The sequence below is a fragment of the Papio anubis genome, chromosome 11, assembly GCF_008728515.1.
Source record: "Papio anubis isolate 15944 chromosome 11, Panubis1.0, whole genome shotgun sequence".
Taxonomy (NCBI): Eukaryota; Metazoa; Chordata; class Mammalia; order Primates; family Cercopithecidae; genus Papio; species Papio anubis.
In genome coordinates this window covers 65197101-65210357 of record NC_044986.1, presented here as the reverse complement: position 1 = coordinate 65210357, position 13257 = coordinate 65197101, and the positions used below count along the sequence as shown (strand labels likewise).

The window sequence follows — 13257 nt, the reverse complement described above, 5'->3', positions numbered from 1 at the left end:
TGTGTACGGTTTTTTTGTTTTGTTTTGCTTTGAGATGGAATCTCACTCTGTGTAGTGGCCCAATCTCGGCTTACTATAACCTCTGCTTCCTGGGTTCAAGTGAGTCTGCTGCCTCAGCCTCCAAAGTAGCTGGATTACAGGCTCCCACTACCACGCCTGGCTAATTTTTGTATTTTTAGTAGAAATGGGGTTTTGCCATGTTGGCCAGGCTGACCTCAAACTCCTGACCTTAGGTAATCCACCCGCCTTGGCCTGCCAAAGTGCTGGGATTATAGGCACGAGCCACCACACCCAGCCTGTAATGTATTTTGACATCAGGAAGTGTGATGCTTCAAGCTTTGTTTTTTACTGTTCTTTTTTTTCAGGCAGCCCCCAAGCCAGAGAGACTCCCAGCTGTGTTTTTCTTTCTCAAAGTCATTTCTGGCAGAGGCCAAAGCGGGAGGATTGCTTGAGCCCAGGAGTTCAAAAACAGCTTTGGTAAAGAGAGAGACACTGTCTCTACAAAAAAATTAAAAATTAGCCAGGTGTGGTGGCACGCACCTCTGGTCCCAGATGCTTGTGAGGCTGAGGTGGGAGGATCGCTTGAGCCCAGGAGATCAAGGCTGCAGTGAGCTGTGACTGCACTGTTGTACTCCAGCCTACGTGACATGGCAAGATCCTGTCTCAAATAATAATAATTGTTTTGGCTATTTTGGGATCCTTTGTGAGTCCATATGAATTTTAGAATGGTTTTTCCTATTTGTGTAAAAAAGCTGTTGGGATTTTGATAGGGATTGCATTGAATCTGTAGCTCACTTTCGGTATTATGAACATGTAAAAAATACTAAGTCTCGGCCGGGCGCAGTGGCTCAAGCCTGTAACCCCAGCACTTTGGGAGGCCGAGACGGGCAGATCACGAGGTCAGGAGATCGAGACCATCCTGGCTAACACGGTGAAACCCCGTTTCTACTAAAAAATACGAAAAAATAGCCGGGCGAGGTGGCGGGCGCCTGTAGTCCCAGCTACTCGGGAGGCTGAGGCAGGAGAATGGCGTGAACCCGGGAGGCGGAGCTTGCAGTGAGCCGAGATCGCGCCACTGCACTCCAGCCTGGGCGACAGAGCCAGACTCCATCTCAAAAAAAATAGATAAATAAAAAATAAAAAATATTAAGTCTCCCAATCCATGGATATGCGATGAAATTACTTCAACACAATAAAGGTCATATGTGAAAAGCCCACAGCTAACATCATACTCAACAGTGAAAAACTGAAGGCTTTTCCTCTAAGACTGGGAAGAAGACACAGATGCCCACTCTTGCCACCTTTTTTGTTTGTTTGTTTTTTGAGATGGAGTCTTGCTCTGTTGCCCAGGCTGGAGTGCAGTGGCGCGATTTTGGCTCACTGCAACCTCCGCCTCCCAGGTTCACATCATTCTCCTGCCTCAGCCTCCCAAGTAGCTGGGACTACCGGTGCCCGCCACCACACCTGGCTACTTTTTTGTATTTTTAGTAGAGACGGGGTTTCACTGTGTTAGCCAGGATGGTCTCAATCTCCTGACCTCGTGATCCGCCCGCCCTGGCCTCCCAAAGTACTGGGATTACAGGCGTGAGCCACTGCACCCGGCTCTTGCCACTTCTTTTCAACATATTACTGGAAGTCCTACCCAGAGCAATTAGGCAAGAAAAACAAATAAAAGACATCCAGCTCAGAAAAGAAGTAAAATCATCTCTGTTTGCAGATGACACAATCTTACATAGGAAATCCCAAAGACGCCACACACAAAAATTGTTAGAACTAATAAGTTCTGTAAAGTTACAGAACACACGATGAACATAAAATTGGTTGCATTTCTATACATTAACAATAAACTACCCACAAAGGAAATTAAGAAAACAATCCTAGCTCATGCCTGTAATCGCATCACTTTAGGAGGCCGAGGCGGGAGGATCGCTTGAGCCCAGTTCAACACTAGCCTAGGCAACATGGTGAAACACCATCTCTATTAAAAATACAAAAATTAGTCGGGTATAGTAGCGCCTGCCTGTAGTCCCAGCTACTGGAGAGGCTGAGATGGGAGCATCACTTAAGCCTGGGAGGTCGAGGCTGCAGGGAGCCATGATAACACCACTGCACTCCAGTCTGGGTGACAGAGCCAGACCGTATCTCAAAAAAGGAAAAAAGAAAAAAAAAAAAAAAGAAAGAAAGAAACAAAATGAAAACAATCCCATTGACATCACCACCAAAGGGAATAAAATACTTAGGAATAAACTTAACTAAGGAGGTAAAAGACAGGCATACTGAAAACTATAAACACTGATGAAAGAAATTAAAGAAGGCACAAATAGATGTAAAGACATGCTGGGGTTTGTACTGCGCACTTTTCAAATTGTTTGCATAGATGGTATCTTATTGGAGTCCGATGCCAAATCTGTGCAGTAGAAAGGGCAGGTGGAATACTTGCCAACACACGAGGCAACCAAGGCCCCAAGAGGACTGGATGAGAAGCTGGTCACTTAGCTGCTCAGGATCTAGGGGTCAGATCCTAGGTGTCCTGCATGGCTCTTGAGGTCTTTCTTAGATGTCAGATCTGCCACTGAACAAGCACCACGGGCACTCTGGTAGGCCCATGGGGGCTTACATCACCCTTCCAAGGCACCACCATTCCAGACAACCACTGATGAAAGATAATGCATACTTCAGGCTGGGAAGTATCTACCATGTATATCATGTAAACAGGATTATAAATATAATCACATACATGCACTTGATTGCATAATACTCTTCAGTGGCCTCAGGCTCAGATGCATGAGTAGAGTACTCAGGACCCATTCCACCTCAGCCCCTCTGCAGGCCCTTTGTGCCAATGTCCACCTCCCACTCCATGCTCCAGCTGCACCCAGAAGCTTGTGGTTCCCCATGTGGGTCATACAACTGGGACACATGCCCTCCCTCTCAACGTAAAATGTGCCTCTCACTACACTAACATCTACTTATTCTGCGTATCTTAGTTTAGGCATCACTTCCTCCAGGAAGTCTTCCTTGAATACACATACACATATGCATGGGATTCTTGATCTGCTATCCTTTTATTGCTCCCCATAACTGTGTATCACTTATTCATCCATCTGGTCACTAGACTATGAGCTCCTTGAGGTCAGGGCATGAGCCTTTTGCCCCTCTGTATGGACCAACTGGTCAGGCTGGGCACCGGGTAAATACTCAACGCATACCTAACAAATGACTGCGAGCGCAAGGGAAGCCCAGCATGGTGCAGTGCTTCAACAACTGTGTAGCTTCAGATGCTTGGTGAAGGGGGAATGACATTAGAGAATCAAGATGTCTGGGCAGTACTAAGAGGAAAGTATATCTCCCCGTTTGTGGAAAATATCTTAAGCACCTTCAGTGTGAGCTTCTGTCTGTTCTTCCTGGGGCCTCCTGACACAGATGACTGGGAGGCTGACCTAGGTGAGGCCAGGGCCAAGCTAGGTGGGAAGGCTTAGCCAGCCAACAGAGTCAAAGTGAGCAGGAAGCCGTTCACATCTAAAGAACTAGAGGCCCAGAGACATGAGAGGATAGGCTGGGGGGCTCCCAGCAACTTAGCAGCAGGGTTGGTTGCAAACTCAGGCATCAGAATCCCAGTACAGGCTCCTTCTCCAGCACCAGGCACCCCTTGGGACCTGGCTGAGGCACAGGACAACACACGGCTGTGGACGTGACCAGCACTAAGCAGGCAGGACAGGACAGAAGGGTAGGACAGAAGGACAGACAGAGGTCTTGAACATAAGTATATGCCAGGCAAGCAATGATTAGCACAGGCCTTAACAGAGACAGGTTTGTCTAGTGAACAAGAATCCAGAGACCCATTCTCTTCTCCCTCCATGCTGGAAACTGCCTTGTGTTTGTTGTTTTCCTGATGCTGACTCTGAACCAGGCACAGGCTGAAGGCTCTCAGGTACTTATCTTCAAAACAACCTGCAAAGGGCCTATTGTGTCCTCATTTGTACCCATGTAGACAATGGAGCTGAGAGGGGTTAAGTAACTAGCTCAAGGACATACAGCTCATAAATGGTAGTGCAAAAAATTGAACTCAAGGGTGGGGCACGGTGGCTCATGCCTGTAATCCCAGCACTTTGGGAGGCTGAGGTGGGCGGATCACGAGGTCAGGAGTTCGAGACCATCCTGGCTAATGCAGTGAAACCCCGTCTCTACTAAAAATACAAAAAATTAGCCTGGCGTGGTGGCATGCGCCTGTAATCCCAGCTACTCAGGAGGCTGAGGCAGGAGAATCGCTTGAACCCAGGAGGTGGAGGTTTCAGTGAGCCAAGATCGCACCACTGCACCCTAGCCTGGGCGACGAGCAAGACTCCATGCAAAGAAAAAAAAAATTGAACTCAAATTTTCTTCACTAACCACAGTGGTTCTGGGTCATCTGGAAACTTTGCTACAGTTTCAGTGACCCTCAAGTCTCCAGTTTTACGCCCCTGCACCGAAAATACCGTACTGGTGCTTTCTTAGCAGGAATGCTGTATGGGCCGGGCGCAGTGCCCGCTTTTCCGTAATTTCAGCACTGTGGAGGCCAAGACGGGCTACGGATCACGAGGTCAGGAGTCTCGAGAACAACCTGGCTAACATGGTGAAACCCCGCCTCTACTAAAAATACAAAACCAGCCGGGCGAGGTGGTGGGTTTCCGGTAAGTCCCAGCTACTTGGGAGGCTTATGCAGGAGAATGGCGAAAACCCGGGAGGCGGAGCTTGCAATGAGCTGAGATCCGCCACTGCACTCCAGCCTGGCTACATGCAGACCTCACTCCCAAAAAGGAATGCACAGAAGGGGAAGGATATTAAAAAGGCCCAATGCATGATAGAATGAGAAGGTAGGTGACTTATGTGTTAAAAAACAGGCCAGGCACGGTGACTCATGCCTGTAATCCCAGCACTTTAGGAGTTAAAAGGCAGGACCACTCACACGAGAACTAGGGAGGCCCAGAGAAGTGAGAGCCCAAGAGTTCAAGCACGCCTGGGCAAATACAGAGATACTCCATCTCTACAAAAAATAAAAATAAATTAGCCAAATGTGGTGGTGGGTGCCTGTAGTCCCAGCTGCTCAGGAGACTGACACAGGAGGATCACTTTAGCCCAGGAGTTCAAGGCTGCAGTGAGCTATGATTGCACCACTGCACTCCAGCCTGCATGACAGAATGAAACCCTGTATCTAAAAAATAATAATAAAGCCAGCCGGGCGCGGTGGCTCATGCCTGTAATCACAGCACTTTGGGAGGCCGAGGCGGGCAGATCACTTGAGGTCAGGAGTTCGAGACCAGCCTGGCCAACATGGTGAAACCCTGTCTCTACTAAAAATACAAAAATTACCCAGGCATGGCAGCGGGTGCCTGTAATCCAAGCTACTCAGGAGGCTGAGGCAGGAGAATTGCTTAAACCCAGGAGGTGGAGGCTACAGTGAGCTGAGATCGTGCCACTGCACTCCAGCCTGAACAACAGAGCAAGACTCCGTCTCAAAATAAATAAATAAATAAATAAATAAATAAATAAATAAATAATAAAGCCTGGCCGGGTATGGTGGCTCATGCCTACAAGCCCAGCACTTTGGGAGGCCAAGGCAGATGGATCACTTGAGGTTGTGAATTTGAGACCAGCCTGGCCAACATGGAGAAACCCCATCTCTACTAAAAATACAAAATTAGCCGGGTGTAGTGGCAGACACCTGTAATCACAGCTACTCGGGAGGCTAAGGCATGAGAATCACTAGAACCCTGGAGGCAGAGGTTGTAGTGAGCTGAGAGTGCACCACTGCACTCCAGCCTGGGTGACAGTGCGAGACTCTGTCTCAAAAAAAAAAAAGAAAAAAAGGAAAAAAAAATTCAGAATAATGGTTATCTCTGAGGATCGAAGCAGAGCTGACTGGGAAAGGAACTTTCTGGGGTAATGGTAATGTTCTAATCCTGCTAGGAATGTGGGTGACACACATGTATGCATTTGAAAATTTTATCATATAGTAAACTTAAGATGTGTGCATTTCCCTAAATATAAATTTTACCTACAAAATTCCATTAGGTATGAAGTGCTACAAGATGCCCTACCGCCATTCAAGGTAGGACTTCAGAAATCAGACAGAATAGGAATGAGACCACTCCCTTTCCTCACCATTTGTATACGCTCCACCACACCATTCCCTAAGTCACAGAACAAATAAGAACAGTGGTCCAGAGACTTGCCCAATTCTTGCAGCATCAGGCACCGAGTACCCGAGCACTGCTCTTCTCTCCCAATCCAGATCCCGGGATAGAGTCTGAAACCAGTCAACATCTAGCATTAGTGCAGATACTACACTCTACACTCCTAGAGTACCTGCAATTTTGCCTCAATATCTCTCTGTGATTGGAAGGCCATGCTCAGAGGGGTTTGGGGGATCAGGTAGGAGGAGCATGAGGAGAGGTGGAAGATCCTCCCATCACTTCCCTTCGGCCAACCCAACGTGCCTGATCTTCAGCACCTCCCAAAGCACAAAGAACTCCTGCCTAACTAAAGGCAGAACCTGTAGTACCCAGAGGAGTCACTGTGGGATGGAGAAGATTGTGTGAACCAGCTTGGTTCCCACATGGCCTCCCACTCAGCTATCCTCCCACTCAGCTATCCCCTCTTGAACTGGATGTGGGAAAAAGAGCCTGACTCTATTTCCCTCTAGCAGAGGCAAGTCTGAATGAAAGATGCATCAAAACACAGAAGTGGGCCGGTCATCCCAGCACTTTGGGAGGCCAAGGCGGATGAATCACCTGAGGTCAGGAGTTCCAGACCAGCCTGACCAACAAGGAGAAACCCCATCTCTACTAAAATTACAAAAAAACTTAGCTGGGCATGGTGGCACGCGCCTGTAGTCCCGGCTACTCGGGAGGCTGATACAGGAGAATCCCTTGAATTCAGGATTTGGAGGCGGAGGTTGCAGTGAGCTGAGATCGCACCACTGCACTCCAGCCTGGGCGACAGACTAAGACTCTGTCTCAAAAAACAAAAACAAAAACAAAAAACACAGAAGCAGCTGGGCGAGGTGGCTCATGCCTGTAATCCCAGCACTTTGAGAGGCAGAGGCAGGAGGATTGCTTGAGCCCAGGAGTCTGAGACCAACCTGGACAACATAGTGAGCAAGACCTGCCTCTACTGAAAAATAATTTTTTTTTAATTAGCTAGGCATGGTCGCGTGCACCTGTGGTCCCAGCTACACAAGAGGCTGAGGTAGGACGATCATTTGCACCCAGGAGGTCGAAGCTGCAGTGACCCATGATTGTACCATTACACTCCAGCCTGAGTGAGAGAGTAAGACTCTGCCTCAAAACAAAACAAAACACACAGAGGCACCTAGACCAGTACCTGGCTCATGAATGAATTCACGAAGCGAGTATTGAAAAAGAGCCACCAGCACTTGGTGCTTTTTTTTTTTTTTAAAGACAGTCTCACTCTTTTGCCCAGGTTGAAATGTAGTGGCACAATCTCCACTCACTGCAACCTCTGCCTCCTGGGTTCTCCTGCTTTCACCTCCCAAGTAGATGGGATTACAGGCACGTGCCACCATGCCGGGCTAATTTTTCTATTTTTAATAGAGACAGGGTTTCATCATGTTGGCCAGGCTGGTCTCAAACTCCTGACCTCAAGTGATCCGCCCACCTCAGCCACCCAAAGTGCTGGGATTACAGGCAAGAGCCACCAGGCATGGCCTGGGGCATTTATATTCAGTGAGAAAAGATGAAAGGCCCTGCTGGGGGTGACAGGTGGAGACACCCCAGCCACAAATTTCAGGAGAAGAGAACAAACTTGTCTGGCCAAGTGGCTGCCCACCATTAATCTGTCCTGTCCCATTAGGTGTATTCTCATAGTAGCAACAGATTCTTCCAAACAAATACAGGTGGCCCACCTCCCTGTAGTACCTCCTTCCCCAGTGGCTCAGCTGGTTAGGCAGCAGTCTCCCTCCAGCTTCCAGAACTCACTCTTTCATTTGTTAATGTCACTGGCTAATGAAAAACAGAAAAGAAAACATTTGAGCCAGGTGCAGTGACTCACACTGGTAATCCCAGCACTTTGAAAGGAAGGCCGAGGGGGGAGGATCCCTCGGACCCAGCAGTTAGAGACCAGCCTGGGAATCAGAGCAAGGCCTCGTCTCCACTTAAAAAAAAGAAAAGAAAAATACATTTGAGGACTGGAGCACAAAGGCAGAGTTAGCCCCTTGTTAATCAAGCTAAAGATCCAATGTCTGTCTTTTTAGAGAAATACTCTCTGCCTGGGAATTATTTTTCTTACCAGAGGAAAGGTAAAGGTAGAGAGAGTGAAGACTGAGAGAAAAGGCACAAAACTTGGAGAAAACATAAACTTCTGCATGACTTAAGTTCAGGTCTGCACCTGGGGCTCCAGTCACTCCTGTCTGCTTGGCCAGGGTGCTCCCTCCTTGTACCTGATGAGTCCCAGGTCCATAAATCTAGAAGGACCCAAGGCAGCACAGCTGGACTTAAAAAGCTGACCGTCATCCCTCTCTCCCTGCATTTTCTGCCTGAGTAGCCAGCAATGCTTCCTATACCCTAATGCTTTTATGCAGCAGAAAATCAGCCTTTAAAAAAACATCTAGCCAGGCCCGGTGGCTCATTCCTGTAATCTCAGCACTTTGGGAGGCCGCTGTGGGCGGATCACCTGAGTCAGGAGTTCAAGACCAGCATGGCCAACACGGTGAAACCCCATCTCTAATAAAAATACAAAAAAATTTAGCCAGGCATGGTGGCAGGCACCTGTAATCCCAGCTACCAGGATGCTAAGGCAGGAGAATCGCATGAACCCAGGAGGTGAAGGTTTCAGTAAGCCGAGATCACGCCATTGCACTCCAGCCTGGGCAACAAGGGTGAAACACAATCTCAAAAATAAACAAACAACCAACAAAACATCTAGAGCAAAGACAACAGATTGACTCTTTGTGTCCATTTCTAGCATTTTGCTCTTTCCCACAAAATAACAGTGAGAATGGAGCAACAACCTGCAATAGTCTACAGCAGCTCTTTCCCTGCCCTTCTGGAAGCCGGTGCTGCAAGAGGCAAGAGAGCAAGCCGACCTAAACTTTCAATTCCTTTTGGGGAAAGCAGCTTCTCCTGCCTTTGCCACCCTCCAGGACTCTAAGGTAGCCCAAGAGCTGCCTCTTCTCCTTAGATATGAACCTAGGGGCCCCAAGTTAGACCAGAAATCAGCAATTAGCAACACTATTCAAAGTAAAAGCATCCCCATGTGTATCCATCACTCAGCATCAAATAAGATTTCTCCATTTTGCTCCTCAAAGTGTCCAAATGGGTGGCTTTGTCCAAATCCCAGCTAAATGTTCAAATTCTTATCAGGACTAGTTAAAAACTTCAAAATCTGTCCTTCCCATGGTTAGGGCTTAAACAAAGAAATAAAAATATTATAAAGAACAAAAATCGCCAGACACGGTGGCTCACGTCTGTAATCCCAGCACTTTGGGAGGCTGAGGTGGGCAGATCACTTGAGGTCAGCAGTTTGAGACCAGCCTGGCCAACATGGTGAAATCCCATCTCTACTAAAAATACAAAAATTAGCCAGGTATGGTGGCAGGCACCTAAAGTCCCAGCTACTCCAGAGACTGAGGCAGGAGAAGCACTTGAACCCAGGAGGTAGAGGTTGCAGTGAGCCAAGATTGCACCATTGCACTCCAGTCTCAGCAACAGAGAGACTCTGTCAAAAAAAAAAAAAAAAATTAAAATTAAATTTAAAAACCTCAAAACCATTCCAGGAGACCCAAGTCAAGGGTGATGACCCAGGGCGATGTCCACTGTGTTGCACACCCCATAGAATACAGTGTCCACTGCATCCTGAGCTGTGTATGAGGCGGCGTTACCTACTGGGCAGAAGACAATGGGAGCAACAGGTGACGTGTGCTGCATATTTCAGACGGCAGCAGACAGCACCAACACAGACACCAGCATTTACCACAGCTCACTGGGGCATTAGTGGTGGCCCGTGACTTAGCACAAGCCCTCCTTATTTCACCTCCAGGCCTAGAACCCCTGCCCTGCATCCCAATCCCTCTCTACAATATACTCTATGCTCACCCTTTGAAAGGGAGGCCCTGAGAATGTAGCCACTAATTCAAACCAGAAAAACTGAGGACGCAGAACTAAAAAGAGTTTTTCATCAAGCCTGTCTGAAAGACCTCTTCGCTCATGAGTATTTTGGCTTGGTTACTCGGCTCACTGCTCTCAGAGCCAGAAACCTATTTTCTTCACTCCTGCAAGTAAAAGGAGAGGAAATGTGTACATGTGATTTTGCAGTGAGCTCTTTTTTGTGCTTAAGAAAAACGGGGGTGAAGTGGGGAGAAGAGGGAACAGACAGCATGGACGTAGGTGAGAAGCGAAGGTTTAAAGCACTGGCGGCTGGGATGTGGTAATACCATCTCTGAATGGATGATACACAGTTATAGGCAGCTCAGGTGCTTGCTTCTTACTGCCATGTTTCTTCTTTCTTCTTTCTTCCTCCTCCTCCTCCTCCTCCTCCTTCTTCCTCTTCCTCCTCTTCCTCTTCTTCTTCTTCCTCCTCTTCCTCTTCTTCCTCTTCCTCTTCTTCTTTTTTCTTTTTGAGATGGGGTTTCACTCGTCACCCAGGCTGGAGTGCAATGGCACTATCTCGGCTCGCTGCAACCTCCACCTCCTGGATTCAAGCGATTCTCCTGCCTCAGCCTCCCAAGTAGCTGGGATTACAGGCGCCTGCCACCACGCCCCGGCTAATTTTTGTATTTTTAGTAGAGGCGGGGTTTCATGACGTTAGCCAGGCTGGTCTTGAACTCCTGAGGGGTTTCAGCATGTTAGCCAGGCTGGTCTCTAACTCCTGAACGCAGGTGATCCACTCGCCTCGGCCTCTCAAAGTGCTGGGATTACACAGTGCCACCGCGCCTGGCCAAACAAATGTTTTTTATTTATGGCTCCTTCTCGGATGGAAGAGGATGATTTATGGACTAACACAGAGCAGTTCCTTGGTAAGAATGAAAATTAGGCGCTGAACAACCGGTGATTTGTCAACACACCATCAAACGGCCCTTACAGCCTCACATAAATGCAGACAAGAACCAGGATGTTACAAGGAGCTGACACACCTGCCTGGGTTTAGTGCCCAGAGTCAGAGACCACTCACAGGTGCAGTGGTTTAGTTTCTCGAATGAGAAGCTATTTTATAAAGGCAAAAAGCTGCCTTTATAACAAACTTAGCTGTTTGTTGTCTAACAAACAGCTAAGTCTGAAAAGACTGGGAAGGTGGAATCCTGTCTATTCAGCTAAAGGGATGAGACGCTACTTATTTTCCCCAAGAAGTTAACGACCCCAAAGCTGCTAGGTCCCGACGCAAGACCACCACACTGCAGGATGTGAAAACCAGAATGCTGTCCGCTGCGGATCTGTAGCTAAATAAATAATAAAGCCGCCAGATTTGGTAAACTCTGGCCATTCCCCTGGGGCACCCTTCCTAAGCGCCCCGGTGGAGCCTAGACAGTGGCCCCTAGGCCGAAGTGTCCCTATCCAGACCATCACTTTTCTAAGCAGAAAGTTCCTTCTGTGCACTCCACTGGCTTTAAGAGTTGTGGAACGGACGCAGCCCGGAGCCAGTCCTAGCAGCGACCAGGCACACCTTGGGGACTATAGCTGCAGTGTCCAAGCGGGAGGGAACGTCTCCGGGGCGTTTGGGCCCCCTGGACTGGCCGCCCAACCGCCGCCCCCGGGCTCTCAGAGCGGCGCCTAGCCTCTGTGGTAGAAGACCGGGCCGCGCTCGCCCCTGTAGAGCGGAGCTCGGAGCCCACAGCTGGCGCGGGACGCCCCTCCCCTCCGGGTCCCGCACTCACCCACCGCCCTGATGCGGAAGCCGCGCGGCGGCCGTAGCGCCCGGTGCCGCCAGGCATCGCGCAGCACCTGCAGGCAGGCGGGGGGCGCGCGCACCAGCAGCACCCCGCGCCGCAGCCAGCCCTGGAAAGCCAGCCGCGAGGCGGCGCGCGCCAGCCGCGCGTTCCAGAAGCAGCGCGCGTTGGCGCGACGGAAGGCGCGGAACACCGCGCGCCCGCCCGGCTCCTCCGCGGCCCCCGCAGTCTTCTGCGCCTCCAGCAGGCACAGTACTGGCGCCACCGAGCCAGGCGCCCGCAGCAGGGGCCGGGCCATGCTTTCGCGGGCGGCCGGGAGCCCACAACCCAGGGCCTCGTGGAGCGCGGCGGCTGGGACGCAGCTCCCTTGGTGGGAGGATCGGCCGACTGCGCGCGGCGCTGGCTGCAGGGGGAACGGAGCTCCAGGGGGCGGGGCCGACTGCGCCTGGCGGGCCGGGGGTGGGGCGGCCGCGCTTTGGCCGGCGGAGCGCTCTGGAGGGGATTCCAGAGCCCAGCGTTCGGCTTCGTTCTCCACACCCGAGCGCAAAACGGACCCCTGGCGACGCCCTCGACTTCCAGCCGCCTCGAGGTCCCGAGCTCCCCTTCCCCTAGGGGCGCGCTCTGGGGCTTTTCCAAGTCCTGGGGCTTCCCGCAGCTCCCGGAGAGCCTGACTGCGTCCATCCTCCATGCGAACTGCAGGGCCAGGAGTCCCCAGGGCGCGGGAGACTCGCCTTCGACCTGGCTTTGGGGCGGTTCCAAGTTAGCGGCCACGAGGAATCAGCGGGGGCCTGGGGGGTGTGGGGGGTGAACAGGAAACCTAGGTTTGAGTCTCAGTTCTGCGCCTAAGCTAGTTGTTTGTTTCCATTTTCGTATTTTGAGGCGGGGTCTTGCTGTGTTGCCCAGGCTGGAGTGCAGTGGCTATTCGCTGAGTTCTGGGCTCAAGAGATCCTCTGGCCTCAGCCTCCCAAGTTGGGACTACGGTCGCCGGCCACAGCGCCTGGCCTGCTCCTAACCTGTTCACGCAAGTTATTTCCCTTCTCTGGGCCTCAGAAATGTCCCAGCTACTATTTCACACCATAATAAACTGAGGACCCTTTCATCCATGACTTTTTTTTTTTTTTGAGGCGGAGTCTCACTCTGTCGCCCAGACTGGAGTGCAGTGGTGCGATCTCGGCTCACTGCAAGCTCTGCCTCCCGGGTTTACACCATTCTCCCTCCTCAGCCTCCTGAGTAGCTGGGACTACAGGAGCCTGCCACCACGCCCGGCTAATTTTTTGTATTGTTAGTAGAGATGGGGTTTCACCGTGTTAGCCAAGATGGTCTCGATCTCCTGACCTCGTGATCCGCCCACCTCGGCCTCCCAAAGTGCTGGGATTACA

At 50.3% G+C, this 13257-nt stretch overlaps 1 protein-coding gene across 2 annotated transcripts in view; it reads right to left on the bottom strand.

Moving 5' to 3' along the window:
• LOC101001912 (storkhead-box protein 1) overlaps positions 1–12264 on the bottom strand; it is a 65487-nt gene extending 53223 nt beyond the window's left edge. Inside the window, exon 1 of one of the 2 annotated variants that reach the window (XM_003903863.3) lies at positions 11867–12264. In XM_003903863.3, coding sequence (XP_003903912.2) covers positions 11867–12176 — 310 coding nt within the window. In that variant the 5' untranslated portion in view covers positions 12177–12264. The remainder of the gene's footprint in view (positions 1–11866) is intronic. The other variant, XM_009214793.2, reaches the window with a different exon arrangement.
• Between the last annotated feature and the right edge of the window lie 993 nt (positions 12265–13257).